This window comes from Limulus polyphemus, unplaced genomic scaffold (assembly GCF_000517525.1).
Source record: "Limulus polyphemus unplaced genomic scaffold, Limulus_polyphemus-2.1.2 Scaffold1208, whole genome shotgun sequence".
Taxonomy (NCBI): Eukaryota; Metazoa; Arthropoda; class Merostomata; order Xiphosura; family Limulidae; genus Limulus; species Limulus polyphemus.
In genome coordinates, this window is record NW_013666818.1 from 273,504 (window position 1) to 288,010 (window position 14,507).

At 33.0% G+C, this 14,507-nt stretch overlaps 1 protein-coding gene across 1 annotated transcript in view; it reads left to right on the forward strand.

The window, feature by feature from the left end:
• The window catches only part of LOC106462615 (chorion peroxidase-like), a 30,792-nt gene that overhangs the window by 5,440 nt on the left and 10,845 nt on the right, over positions 1-14,507 (forward strand). The window contains exons 2-7 of the mRNA XM_013922558.2: positions 3,771-3,876; positions 5,098-5,319; positions 6,729-6,872; positions 7,912-8,038; positions 8,910-9,118; positions 13,223-13,393. Of these exons, the coding sequence (XP_013778012.1) occupies positions 3,780-3,876; positions 5,098-5,319; positions 6,729-6,872; positions 7,912-8,038; positions 8,910-9,118; positions 13,223-13,393 (970 nt within the window). The 5' untranslated portion in view covers positions 3,771-3,779. The remainder of the gene's footprint in view (positions 1-3,770; positions 3,877-5,097; positions 5,320-6,728; positions 6,873-7,911; positions 8,039-8,909; positions 9,119-13,222; positions 13,394-14,507) is intronic.

The following is a 14,507-nucleotide window of genomic DNA, read 5'->3' on the forward strand; positions in this document are numbered from 1 at the left end:
TAACTTCCAATCATTAATAGTACAAAGTTATAAATAGTCTCTGTAAGCAATGATTCAGCAACTTTCTTATGTCATTTTTTCCCTAAAGGAAAAATATTGTTTTTAAACATTTCGTTAGACAGTGAGTAATGTAACTAATTCGGTTTTCTTCTTTTTTTTTATCGAATTGTTAATAACGATCTTGTTCAGAGAATCTACAGTTTTCCAGGTTGAAGCCGCGTTTAACTTGGCACTCAGCCATGGTTGTCCAATATAATGGCGTAGCAAGCAATAATTTTACTAACATACAAATTTTTTATACACTCTTTCTCACCTTCGCTGGGCCCGGCATGGCCAGGTGGTTAGGGCGTTCGAATCGCAGTATGCAGGTCGCGGGTTTGAATTCCCGTCCCACCATACATTCTAGCCCTTTTAGCCCTTTTTAATATGATGGTCAATCCCACTATTCGTTGTTAAAAGAGTAGCCCAAGAGTTGGCGGTGGGTAGTGATGACTAGCTACTTTCCCACTAGTCTTTCACTGTTAATTTGTGGATGGCTAGTGCAGATAGCCCTCGTGTAGCTTTGCGTGAACTTCCAAACAAACCAAACTATTCACCTTCGCTGTTGTATTTATTAATAGAATATTAATTTAAAAATATTTCCTATAAAGAATATTTAAGGAAAAAATAACCTTTGACTTATTTCACTTCTTTTGTGGTGTGAAAGGTCAGAGTACAAATCCCATCATCAAACCTGCCGTTCTTTCAGCCGTAGAGGATTATACTGTGTCGGTCAGGCCCACTATTCGATTAGAGTAGCAAAAGCGTTGGCGGTGGATGGTGTTTACAATCTACCTTCCCTCTAATCTACCACTTCTGAAATAGGTATGTGTAACTTTGTGCGAAATTCAACAAACAGACAAACACTTTTTTTTAGCTATTATTTCTAGACATACAAATACTTGAAACGATATATTATTTCATCTTTACTTAAATTCAAATTATAGCAGTATTAGAAATGCCGTTTAAACTTCTTACAATAGTCACTCGATTTAGGATAATAGTAATAAATAATGCTACCACGAAACTATGGTTAATGGAATATATCAGTGAGAAATGTTTTGAATATTAAAACCACAAACAGAAGATTCGTTAGTTCCGCTATATTTAGATATTCTACAAATAATAAAAATATCTCTAAAAATAAATCTTCAACAGAACATGAAAACTTCATCTTCAACACATTATAAAAAACAGAAGATATCTTCTGTTTTTATAATGTGTTGAAGATGAAGTTTTTATGTTGTGTTGAAGATATTCTGTTTTTAAAATGTGTTGAAGATATTCTGTTTTTATAATGTGTTGAAGATGAAGTTTTTATGTTGTGTTGAAGATCTTCTGTTTTTATAATGTGATGAAGATGAAGTTTCATGTTATGTAGAATATCTTCTGTTTTTTATATTGTGTTGAAGATGAAGTTTTCATGTTGTGTTGAAGATAATGTGATGAAGATGAAGTTTTCATGTTATGTAGAATATCTTCTGTTTTTTATAATGTGTTGAAGATGAAGTTTTTATGTTGTGTTGAAGATCTTCTGTTTTTTATAATGTGATGAAGATGAAGTTTTCATGTTATGTAGAATAAAAACAGAATATCTTCTACACAATATGAAAACTTCATCTTCAACACATTATAAAAAACAGAAGATCTTCAAAACAGCATAAAACTTCATCTTTAACACATTATAAAAACAGGAGATATTCTACACAACATGAAAACTTCATCTTCAACACATTATGAAAACAGGAGATATTCTACACAACATGAAAACTTCATCTTCAACACATTATAAAAACAGAATATCTTCAACACAACATGAAAACTTCAAGTAACTGATGTCTAAGTTTGTTTTGTTTTTCTCTATCTTACTAGTTCACACCTTTATAAATTTTACCTTGTATTTACCTGAACGTTTCGGTGATAAGGATTCTCTACATTGTTTTTCATTATAATCATAAAACTCCAGTATGTATTTTCCCAGATTACTTGTATGAAGGTTATAGATTTATTCTCGGAATTTCCTTTCGTATAGCTGGAGTCCCCATCGGACAATTTTTGCTTCTTACCTTTCAAGGCTCAGTGAACAAGTACTTTACGTCCAAACCTGGAAAACACGTTGAAAAAATATTACGAACATTATGCCGATATCACTTCCTTGAAAGTATTCAATAATTATAAGCTTTTACCATAAGGAAGAAATGTTACTAACAAATTTATTGAAAATTATGTACATTATGCCATAAAAAGTACTTCCTCGAAAATATTCAAAAATCAAGAAGTTTTACAATAAGGTCCCAGTTTGCCCCTGAAGAAGAAAGGTCCACCTTTCGAAAGCGCTCGGGTTATAGGGTTTTTATTCATTACTATAAGGTCGAGATATTACTAAAGCATAACAAAACGTATACATTTATATGATTGACTCATTACTATTTTAGATAGACTATTCAAGGAAAGAAGAGCTTATATAATAAGCTATCTTTAATATTTGAAATTGTTCCGTGAGATGTCACTCTTCTTCGTCCATTTTAGGTACCATACATATCATAAACAAGATCAAAAGCAAACTGTCAATTACAATTAGAAAATATATCTTTAAGGATGTTAACTTATGTATTTTCTATTTTCAAATTAAGTATATATATATATATATTGAGAAGTGCTGGGATTTTACCAAGAGCATGTCTCCGAGCATTTTGTGGAAAATGGGTTATATACATCAGAAGTAGATGACATTCACTGAACATGAGGAAGGACCAAACTTGAAAAACTAATTCTATTTTTCCAAATGAAACACTAATAATATTTTGACAATACACAGTGGGCTTTCACTACGGTATTTGAAAATACACTGTATACATAAAGTTCACATACTCAAACCATAAGTTAGTTATCTCTTTATTATCTAATGCAGTATGCAATGAAAGCCTTAATATACACCATATAAGTAAAACTTGACCATAAGACAAATGATCCTGAAACTGCTAGTGTTAAGGAAGTGAGAGGATGTAACACATAAGAGAAAACTTAGAAATATATTTTTTGCTATAAAGTTTCAAATGATATAGATCGTAAATTTTTCCTGGTCAGTTAAAGGTTTTTATGAGTTATGCCCCCCAGTGGCACAGCGGTATGTCTGCGGACTTAAAACGCTAGAATCCTGGTTTAGATACCCGTGGTGGGTAGATCACAGATAGCCCATTGTGTAACTTTGTGCTTAATTACAAACAAACAAACATGAGTTATATACAATCGATGTTTTGAACACTCACTCTTGGAAACTTGTAATTTAAAGTTCTGTCCTTAATATGTTGTTTTTTTTTGTAAACCTAGAGGGCAGTGTTTGACTTTTCCTTCAAACTGATGTATCTGTTTTATAATGTTAACAAGGCTGTTTTATTAGAATAAATGTTTCCTGAACAGTTTAGAGTCTAACAGTTCCCACGGGCTTACCAAACAAATGGTTTTATCTTAAATGTTTGTTAATGTCAACAATTTTCTAGTATTATAAAGTATGTACGTTCCATACCCCTAGGATTTAGTGTGCTCATTAATTATTATTATTTTTCAAACTTTATGATAATTATTTACTGGCATTTGATAATCAGTGCTAAAATTTAATGACATTAATATTGTCTAAAACAAAATTACCAGCTTTCACGTTTACAGAAGGGCATCTTACTGGTGGTTGAATATTTTACACTAAAACTGGATTTCTGGCCTCCAATTTACAGGAATCAAAAATGAAGATAACGTTTGCAAGTGTCATTTTCATTCTTTACCTGGCTTTTACGATCACTCTTCAAAGAGAAACAAAACGAGCAAAACGACAACTTGAAGGTGAGTAACTAATGTTGCTCAATAAGTTTGTAGTAAATATGAGCTGCAGATTTTTAACTGACCAAAACGACAAAGCAAAAGTCACGTAAAACATGACACTTTAATTTAAACTATGTTGAAAATTTTCGGTGATTTAAATATGCTGCCTTAGATATTTTCAGTAGTTATTTTAGAATTTCAAAAATATTTTAAAACAAACAAGACATAACGATTTCATTTCATTCATGTTGATATTGATGTCATTAAGTTCTATCTACTCGAAATAAAGGGAATTTTAAATCTATTTTGACAAAAAATATAGATAGGTTGGATTTAAAAACATTGCATTATCATATTATGATAACACTATAACATATAGAAGGGGCAGTGTGGATCAGTGGCTTTGCGCTTTACAGTCGTAGTTTGATACTTCGAGTTCAGAGGCAGCTCAAATGGGGCTATTGTGTCCTAAAGTAAGACATTCTATTCCAACCGTTTCAGTTAATCCAGCTATCTGCTGGGTATCAACTGTTAATTGGGGAATAACCTTTGCAGAGGGTATGTGTCACTATTCTCACCCGCTTGTATTAGGTAAGCCGGGTTTCAGCATTGGATCTTATGTGTGCAGAGGGTATGTGTCACTATTCTCACCCGCTTGTATTAGGTAAGCCGGGTTTCAGCACTGGATTTTATGTGTGCAGAGGGAATGTGTCACCATTCTCATCCGCTTGTATTAGGTAAGCCGGGTTTCAGCACTGGATCTTATGTGCCATTTCGACATGGGAAAGATTTGACCTTGACTGTTAGCATGTAAAAAAATGCAAAATTATTAATAAAATTTGATGCGCGGTAGTTTTAAAGATTAAACAAGTAGGTTTAATTAAGGTTTTGTTGGAAAATTGTTTTGACTCATTTTTATTTTGTTATGTTTACTTTTCTATTGTGTATAAAAACACAGTGTTTGTTTGTGATTAAGCACAAGGCTACACAATGGGCTATCTGAGCTCTGCCTACCACGGGTATCGAAACCCGGATTCTAGCATTGTAAGTCCGCATACGTACCGCTGTGCCACTCGGGAGGGGGGGGGCAAAAAAAGTGTACATGCCTGAGTGTAAAAACAACAGTTAAAACAGTAACATATATTTATTAAAATGCTGTAACCATTATGTCGTGATTCGTAAGATAAATTCATCGAAAATGAAAAATAACCGTGCTCTAATCTTTTGTTGTGTTACTTGAAGGTTTGCCGTTCGATCCTTCAGCCTTCTTTCCTGGTCAGTTTGGACCGAGTATTGAAACACCATGTACGACTCCTGATGGTGGTCAAGGAGTATGCAAAGTTCCCAGTGCCTGTTTGTTCTCATTCGACAGTATAGAAGACATACAAGGTTCTACGTGTTCTTTGGGCAACATTGGTATCGGCACCTGTTGCCCAAGCCAATCTGATGGAATTATACCATCAAGTATGTTTACTCTTTTTTCTACTCCATTATTTAGGTGGCGATTAAAGGACAGTGACTAGAAATTGTCCCTAATATTTTAGAATCACCAAATAGAGCGATCTGTGAAGTTCAATTTTATGTGTTAATTTCTAAAACTAAATGTTAAGAATTAAACTTAAACTCAGTTTTCCAGATAACTAATATTCAATAAGACTGGTAATATATCCCGAAAGATGTTTTCTGCCTTGCTATAAGGGAGAGACTTAACCAATTTTCAGTCACCTATTCAATGTTATTATAAAGGAAATGAAAAAACATTATTCAGAGATGTATCTAATTTACAACATGACTTTCCTTACATTCTGTGTATACGTGAGTTTATGTAGCTTTAGAAATATTCACAGAATGTAACAAAAATAATATTTAGAACAAAAATGTTTAAATTAGCAAGTGCAAAAAAAATTTTCATCTCCCTTCTTAATCAAGCTAAATAATTACAGACTAACTCGACACAAAAGTTATTGCCCTACTTTATCCTAGACTCTCTATCACCTTTCATTGTCCCTGATTTGCAATGTGTTTGTTTGTTTGTAATTAAGCACAAAGCTACACAATGGGCTATCTATGCTCTGCCCACCACAGGTATCGAAACCCGGATTTTAGCGTTGTAAGTCCACAAACATACCGCTATGCCACTGGGGGACGCAATGTGTGTGTGAAAAGAGATAATTACTTTTATCTCTTTTCACACACACATTGAAAACGTACAAGCGCCCTGTGGTTAATAAACTATCAAGGTTATCAGTACATTAGATTTCATCTTAATAGTTTTGTTTTTGTTTTTTTTCCATGATAAAAACGATTAAAAGTTTTTACTTCTCAGTGTTTTCCATCCATACACTTGCCATGCTGCATTATCATATTAATAAGTATCCTCTTATATACAAACCAACCAAGTTTGCACAAAAATAAAAAGGTCATATTTTCTAGGCAAGAAAATGCATTGGTTCGTTAACTTTATGTTACTCGTGTCTTGAAAAGGCCTCAAACATAATATAGAAGGTAAGATGTCCGAGAATAAAATATTCCTGAAAAGACAATAGAGGAGACAAAATGGTTAATTCAGACGCTTTGTTGATAAATCATATATAATACTTGAAATCAAGCAGTACATATGATCGAAATCAATGAATTATGTAAACCAGAAACAAGTGACGTACTACACTCGTGCATGGTAATAAAATTAATATGTTCGACTTTAGAGCAGAGTCTTAGATTTGGCGTTAGCAACATTAGCCTCAGCAATCTGTTTGCTATACATTTTGTCTTTTGTGCTGAAAATATTTAGTTATATATTTTTTTCTCATCATTTGTTAGGGATATTGTAACGCAACAGTAAAATAATTTTCTAATGTTTTTTTTTTTCCTAGTTCCGTTTCGGATTCCGTCTTTGGACTTTCCTGTGCAGGTTAACATTCCACAGATCACCGGTAATGATCTGAATAACGCTGGTGCGGCTGGACAAGCAGCTCTAACGTCATTGCAAGCTTTAGAACAAGAGCTCAAACAACTAGGTGAGTTCATCATACAAACAGTATGGAAGTAGTTGCAAAAGATGGTTGTTTCGATAATTTGCTATGAAAATAAACTTTTGTTTTGAATTTCCCGTTGCATATTAACGATACAGTAACTTGTACTTTATGATACTTTCTTAATTTTTCTTTGAGGTTTCTTGAGTTAAAAGGCAGCATATTATTACTCGCATTAACCATAACATATCTTCTCTTTTCAACCACCAATAAAAGACTTAAAATCCTCATAAATATTATATACAAATCACCATTTTAAACAGGCCTAAACGTATTTTTTTGGTTTGCTGACACAAGCTCTGACTGATGAGCCTTCAATAGGCAAAACTATAGTCCACAGTAGAGGGTATGGCCAATTAAATAATGCATTAGGCCTCTACGTAACAGATTCTATTTTCGATTCTACTTTTGGTGAGAAAGAAAACAAATCTTTAATAAATATATACATAAAATTATTAAATAGTTGGTCAGATATTTAATATGGAGTAATGATTTAGGCAAAAGAATAACATTTTTCACACAGCTAAATTATTTTAGGTTACTTTATTGGTGATTGAAAAGGACTTACAAACCTCATAAATTTATATGCAAATCACGGTTATAAGAGCCCAAAATCTATTTCTTTGTTTTGCTAGCACAACCTGTGCTGATGAGCCTTGAATAGGCACAACTGCAGTTCACAGCAGAGGGTATGGCCAATCAAATAATGCATTAGGTCTCTACGTCACAAATTCTCTTTTATATTTTACCTTTGGTGGTAAAGAAATAAAATCTGTAATATATATATATATATATTTATCATATATGTTATTGATAGACCATACATATAGATAGAATACTGACTGATTGTTTTGGTCTATTTTATTGAAAGAATGTTGTTGTTGTTTTATTATTAACAACAACATACATGTTTACGAAAAATACATTTTACGCATTTTCATTATGTCGTTCATTATTAAAGTTTGAATTTCCTGAGTCAGTCTTTTTGATGTGATAACATGAATCATGTTTGTGTTGTGTTTAGGTTTGGTTACACAGAGAGGAACTTCAACTTTCATGCACCAAGCGTTTTTCGGAACAAAATCTCTCACTCAAAAGCTAGGAAGAGACGGATTTGTTGGTTTGAGAGCGTCTCAAGATTTGGCCAAAACGTAAGTCGACTTGTACACATTTCGATATTATATGTTAATTCAATTTTGAAAAACGTAGTCGTAATTGTTTAACTTATGAATACGTTTAATAAAATTTTAGTGTTTTAAATTCTACCCCGATCTTAACCACATTTCTTCTAAGTATACAATGGGCGGGCTAAAGACAATTTGGAAATTATTTATCTGTTCAAAAACTGAATTAACACGCATTATGCTTTAACCTTATCATAGTTTCATTTCGTTTAAATTATGTAATTAGAAAAAGGTATAACAAACTTATGAAGAAATATTTATTTCAGATTTTCGCGTAAAATTACACACGGGTCATTTGCGCATAGTTGTCTCTATTATTTTTTAACTGATAGACTATAGCTCCTCATCATCATCTCTTGGGCTACCCTTGTCAGATCGAATAGAAGAATTTGACTATGACCCACGCATTTTTTTCGATAACGGGACACAACTCATGAATCATCGGACTCATAGTCCGAGCACGATAACCATTCCACACCCGAACTCTTTGTGTAAACTAATTCCAAAATATATTCACAATACCTAACTGAAAGATAGTCAATAAATACATAACAGTTTGTACCGACTTACTAGTAATGTGTTATTAGTATAAATTGTTTAAAACAGAAACAAGTATATGATAAAATTACTATGAATAGCAAGAACTCAACAGTTGGTTTTCTGCAATATCCACAATTTTACACATTAAAAGAAGTATTTATTCTTTGATGCTTTAGAATGAAAATTGATTTCTAATCAAGAACGATCTTGATTGATAATGTTTATACTTCAATTTTCCACATGACACGTAGAATACTATATTTTTCTTTAATGAAAAACAACTGTATTTTGTTGTTAGTTTCGAACTGGACGTAATACAAGGAAGCAACGGACTCTCTGGCTTCAGTTTGCAGGATACAGTAGCAAGCTCAGTTTGTCCTGGTGTACCTACTTGTCCATCGACAAAATACCGTGCCATAGATGGTAGATGTAATAACCTATACAATCCCACCTGGGGCAAGTCCTTTACTGCTTTCGTCCGTTTGTTGCATCCAAATTATGCTGATGGTAAGTATTCTAAACCATGTAAGTGAAATCCAAAACATGCTGATGGTAAGTATTCCAAACCATGTAAGTGAAATCCAAATTATGCTGATGGTAAGTGTTCCAAACCATGTAAGTGAAATCCAAAACATGCTGATGGTAAGTATTCCAAACCATGTACGTGAAATACAAATTATGCTGATGGTAAGTATTCCAAACCGTGTAAGTGAAATCCAAAACATGCTGATGGTAAGTATTCCAAACCACGTAAGTGAAAAATATTACCACGTTTTCCCGAAAAAAAGTCTGAAAATATTTGATGCTATGAAATAGAATAATGCCATCGGGCATCATACTTTTGTCTGCAGCTTTAACGCAAAAAATAACAATAACTTTATCAACAGAAACTTCATGGTATGATCATGCTAGTATTTCTATAACATGGAAATAAAATCGAAATTTATCATTCCACTCACTCAATGGCAACAGTGTTCGGATTTTCCCTTGTTGTGATATTTCTGTTGAAGCAATGACACGAATATGATTCAACTGATCTTCAATAATAAGATAGATGGATGAACATGTTTTTCATTTCTGACCTAGAAACTACAGACGGATTTAATTAAACCCAACGGAACGCTGTCTTCCACCAATAACATCTATGGATAAAATAAAGACTATTTTAATGAAGAAAGCATAATTTTGTGAAATAACTATAAACAAGTACGTGACTTTCAGTACATTTATGAAACTCATAAAAAAATTTAATATAGTAAAAACATTCTAGCGACCTGGACATTAACCAATAATGTCTTCAGTATTACATTAGTACACTATCACTGAGCAATAATGTCTTCAGTATTACATTAGTACGCTATCACTGAGCAATAATGTCTTCAGTATTACATTAGTACACTATCACTGAGCAATAATGTCTTCAGTGTTACATTAGTACACTATCACTGAGCAATAATGTCTTCAGTATTACATTAGTACACTATCACTGAGCAATAATGTCTTCAGTATTACATTAGTACGCTATCACTGAGCAATAATGTCTTCAGTATTACATTAGTACACTATCACTGAGCAATAATGTCTTCAGTATTACATTAGTACGCTATCACTGAGCTGCTTTAGTTAATCGGCTGTATTTCCTGATTTTTAATATTTGTGAAAATTAGAGTTTTGATGTTGCTTAAGTTCCTTGTTTGCTTATTATTAAGCACAAAGCTACATAATGAGGTATCTGTGCTGTACTTTCCGCGGGAATGAAAACTCGAAATATGGGCTATCGAATCCCGATTTTTAACTTTATGAGCCGTTAAGTTTACTGTTGAGTCACTAAAGAATGTGTATGTACTGTAGGAAGTAGCCTCGTGTGGCACTTCTGGCATGAGTTCTGGGTGTACAAACTATAATATTGAAATCTACTCTTCATGTCTATAGTTTTAAAGAGCCTACCATGGCTACGTGGTTAGGGCGCACGACTCGCAATCTGCGGGTTCCAATCCCTGTCTCACCAAACATGCTTGCTCTTGCAGCCGCGAGGGCGTTATAATGGGACAGTCAATCCCATTATTCGTTGGTAAAAGAGTAGCCCACGAGTTGGCGGTGGCTGATGATGAGTAACTGCTAAATTAGGGACGGCTAGCGCAGATATCCCTCGTGTAGCTTTGCGAGAAATTCAAAACAAAGCAAACTTCGTTTTTTTTTTTGCTTTTTATTTATACACTATATGAACTATAATTTTAAGACACGACTGTAGGATGGGAATACACCTCCCTGAAATGCAATATTAAAAGTGTCATTTTTTTTCGTACATCAAAATGCATGAAAATATTCATATATTATTTTAACTGTGTAATGAAGAAAATGTATAGGCTCTTCTCTAATCAGTAGTTCAATATTCTAAAGAGAAAAGAATTAAAATATATTTGGTAGACAGATTAATGCAAAAAGCTTTTGTATCACCTTTATATTTGTAAATTAGTGTTCAAAGCACTGCTGTAAAAGGCCGTGATTTTGTGATTAGTTAACATAAGTGTATAAAATTCACAATCAATGGAAGATAGTGGCCATGCTCAGTACAAAACAACCAGTGGCCATGCTCACTTCAAGCAACCAGTGGCCATGCTATGTATAAGCAACTAGTTTACAACCCTAGAAGACTGCAGTACCAAACGTATTTTCTACATGTACACCTAAGTAAGAAACAAAACAGAAAAACATTTACTATCACGTTAACAAATGAACACAAGATGAACTAATATAAATCCAAGGCTATTCAGAGCTAATATAAAAATATCACTAGAACTTACCAAAATCAACAGTAACATTTGTATGGAAACATGGTTGATCAGTGTTTTCGTAATATTTGGAATTTATACCAAAGTTTAATGCAAGAAACAATTCATCACCCATCAAAAAAGTACCATCAAATAATAACCAAAAAATAAATTGATTCTTTATATTATAATATCATTTTTAATATTATCAAAAATGGCACTCATATCTGGGAAGTTAAGCGACTGCTCAACAATATGATTGATGTTTCTTTTGAGTTATTGATCTATACTTGTCAATGTACTATCATTGGGCGTTTTTTTACATCGAAGGAATTTTAGATACAAACTCTTGGTTTAATTTACTGTCGAATGAATCAATTATTCTACGCAAAATCCGTGTTTATTGTTGTCATAGAAGGTATGGTATTAACAAATTAACTATCTTATAGTCTGTTGTCATTACCTATCTTATAAACCATTGTCATCACCTATCTTAGATTGTACTAGGAAAAGGAGGTTGACATTTGAAGCTCCAAACACTTAAGTTAAGTAGGTACGTATAGGATAACCTTGAATAGTCGCCAGGTGCGTTAAGTTTGCCAAAAAACTCGTTACTAGAGAATTATTCCAGGAATTTTGTTACACAGTATCATGCATGCATTTTCTAATTGAGCTGGAACTGTCAAAACAAATATTTACTTACATTTTGATGCCACACTATTCAAAGGTTTAACCATTATTTGTCATAACTACTACCTATCACTTAAAGTTAAATTTTACTCGTTCATTTTTCCTCATCCAAAATGTTATCCTCCTGTATGCATTTTTGTTTAGTGACATTATTTCAGCACACAGCTCAAATGTTTAGTGACATTATTTCAGCACACAGCTCAAATGTTTAGTGACATTATTTCTAGCACATAGCTCAAATGTTTAGTGACATTATTTCAGCACACAGCTCAAATGTTTAGTGACATTATTTCAGCACATAGCTCAAATGTTTAGTGACATTATTTCAGCACACAGTTCAATTATTTAGTGACATTATTTCAGCACATAGCTCAAATGTTTAGTGACATTATTTCAGCACACAGTTCAATTATTTAGTGACATTATTTCAGCACATAGCTCAAATGTTTAGTGACATTATTTCAGCACACAATTCAACTGTTGCTAATTCCCTCAGCTTTCTGTGATGAAATTTATCCAGAAAATAGGTTTTTCATTATTTATTTATAAATTGCAGCTTTCTCTTAGTATAAAGTAATACACATTGGTAACTTTTTTAACGTTAAAGGCAATTAGGAAGTTAATGTTTGTGGAAGAATTGGGATCTCCATGACGTTAATTACATTTTTATATTAAGCCTGACGAAAAGCAGTTACTCGAAACGTCGCTAGTTAGAAAATATGTGTCTATATTTCAACGTTATATTTTCTACAATGATTTTATTTTATTTTATTTAATTCATCTTTATGGCCTATGGAGTGTTAATGACTATTACGATGGGCTTAACAATAAGGGTATGTCTGTTCAACAGCGACTATCAAATTAGTCTATGTGCGTATTATTCGTAAACTGAGAAAAAACTCTCTTTCCCTGTATGACTTTTATTTCTTTTCAAACTATTGTAAAAGTTTTGAAAAAACAAACGTTGTTTTAAAAAAAATATGTTGGTCCTTCGGGTTTTTCTCATCATAAAGATTATATATATATGGAAGTTATACTACTTTGGGAGTCCTCAATTGAAATAGATCTGACTCAAAGTTATGTTGTTTTACAATCATCCTCTTCCTCACTAATCACACTTGTATTTAAATAAATCATATATTTTTTACAGGTCTTGACCAACCAAGAATAGCTTCTGATGGTGGACCTCTTCCAAGCGCACGAGCTGTATCCTCTTTAGCAACACCTGACGCAAACGTGCCTCACAGAACTTTTACCTTACTCATTATGCAATTTGCGCAGTTTTTAGATCACGATGTAACCCTTATTGGTTTGACAAGAGGTAAGTAGCTAATTATCTAAGATAAATCTTCGTCCAGATAATGAGACGACTAAAATGTAAGTCCAGTTCATTCGTCAATATATATCGATAATATTAATCATATTATTCTTATTACCAAATTTTAAAAACAGAATCATTGACACTATAAACCAGAAGTGATGATTTATAAGAATTAGATAAATTATGTATAATTAGATAACACTTATAATTGCATTACAGTGTTGCATAAGTTATGAATGTACAATTACCTTAAGAAACTTATTAGTGTTTACATTAGACATTGTAACTTCTATGGAGTGAATATTTCTGAAGTCTAAAATTTTGGTCTCTGTGCTGAATCCTACATGCAGATGCGGCCCATGGAAATCTTAAGAATATTACTATCTATTTCCCTTAATCATCTTTAAAATAAGACATTTTATATATTTTATTTCTCTATAAATTTAGGAACTTTTACCAAGCTACCACTGACACCAGAGAAAAATACAATAGTTTGTCAAGTGGGTAAGATTCCCGTCAAATCTGGAAATCCGAAAAAGCATAAGTAAATTAGAGGGGTGGATAGGGTGCGATCGATTTGCTAAGTATTATATTGCAGTAGGAAAGGTTGGAGGCTGTGTGGTTGATGAATAACATAGCATCAAAGTCGAGCAGCTTCGGGTAATGGTCATCAATCATATGACCAGCAATGATCATCTCTTCGACAGTCATTTTGTTGGATGTTTTCTTTTTGTTGGCTAGTTCTGTTTCTTCCCCTGTTACCTGGTAGCTATCATTTGATCTTTTATACCAGTCATTTCTTCCTTATCATGATTCATTTATTGTCCTTCTTCTTTTTTTATTATACTTTTCCTCTTCCATTGATGACTCCCTGCTATTTGTTTTATTTCATCTTCTACTGGTAGCACGTATATATTTTTCTTCACTTCGGGCGTTTAGTTGCATCGCCATCTTCGTAAGAGATAAACCTTCTATGACCTCTTTTACGGCTTACATCTTCGATCACTGGTATCTCGTCGTAGTCCCATCCACATCTGCTGTACACAGCGTGGTCACAAGTAAATAAACACCACCTTTTCAGAAAAAAATAAAATTTTCAGTCATATTCACATGA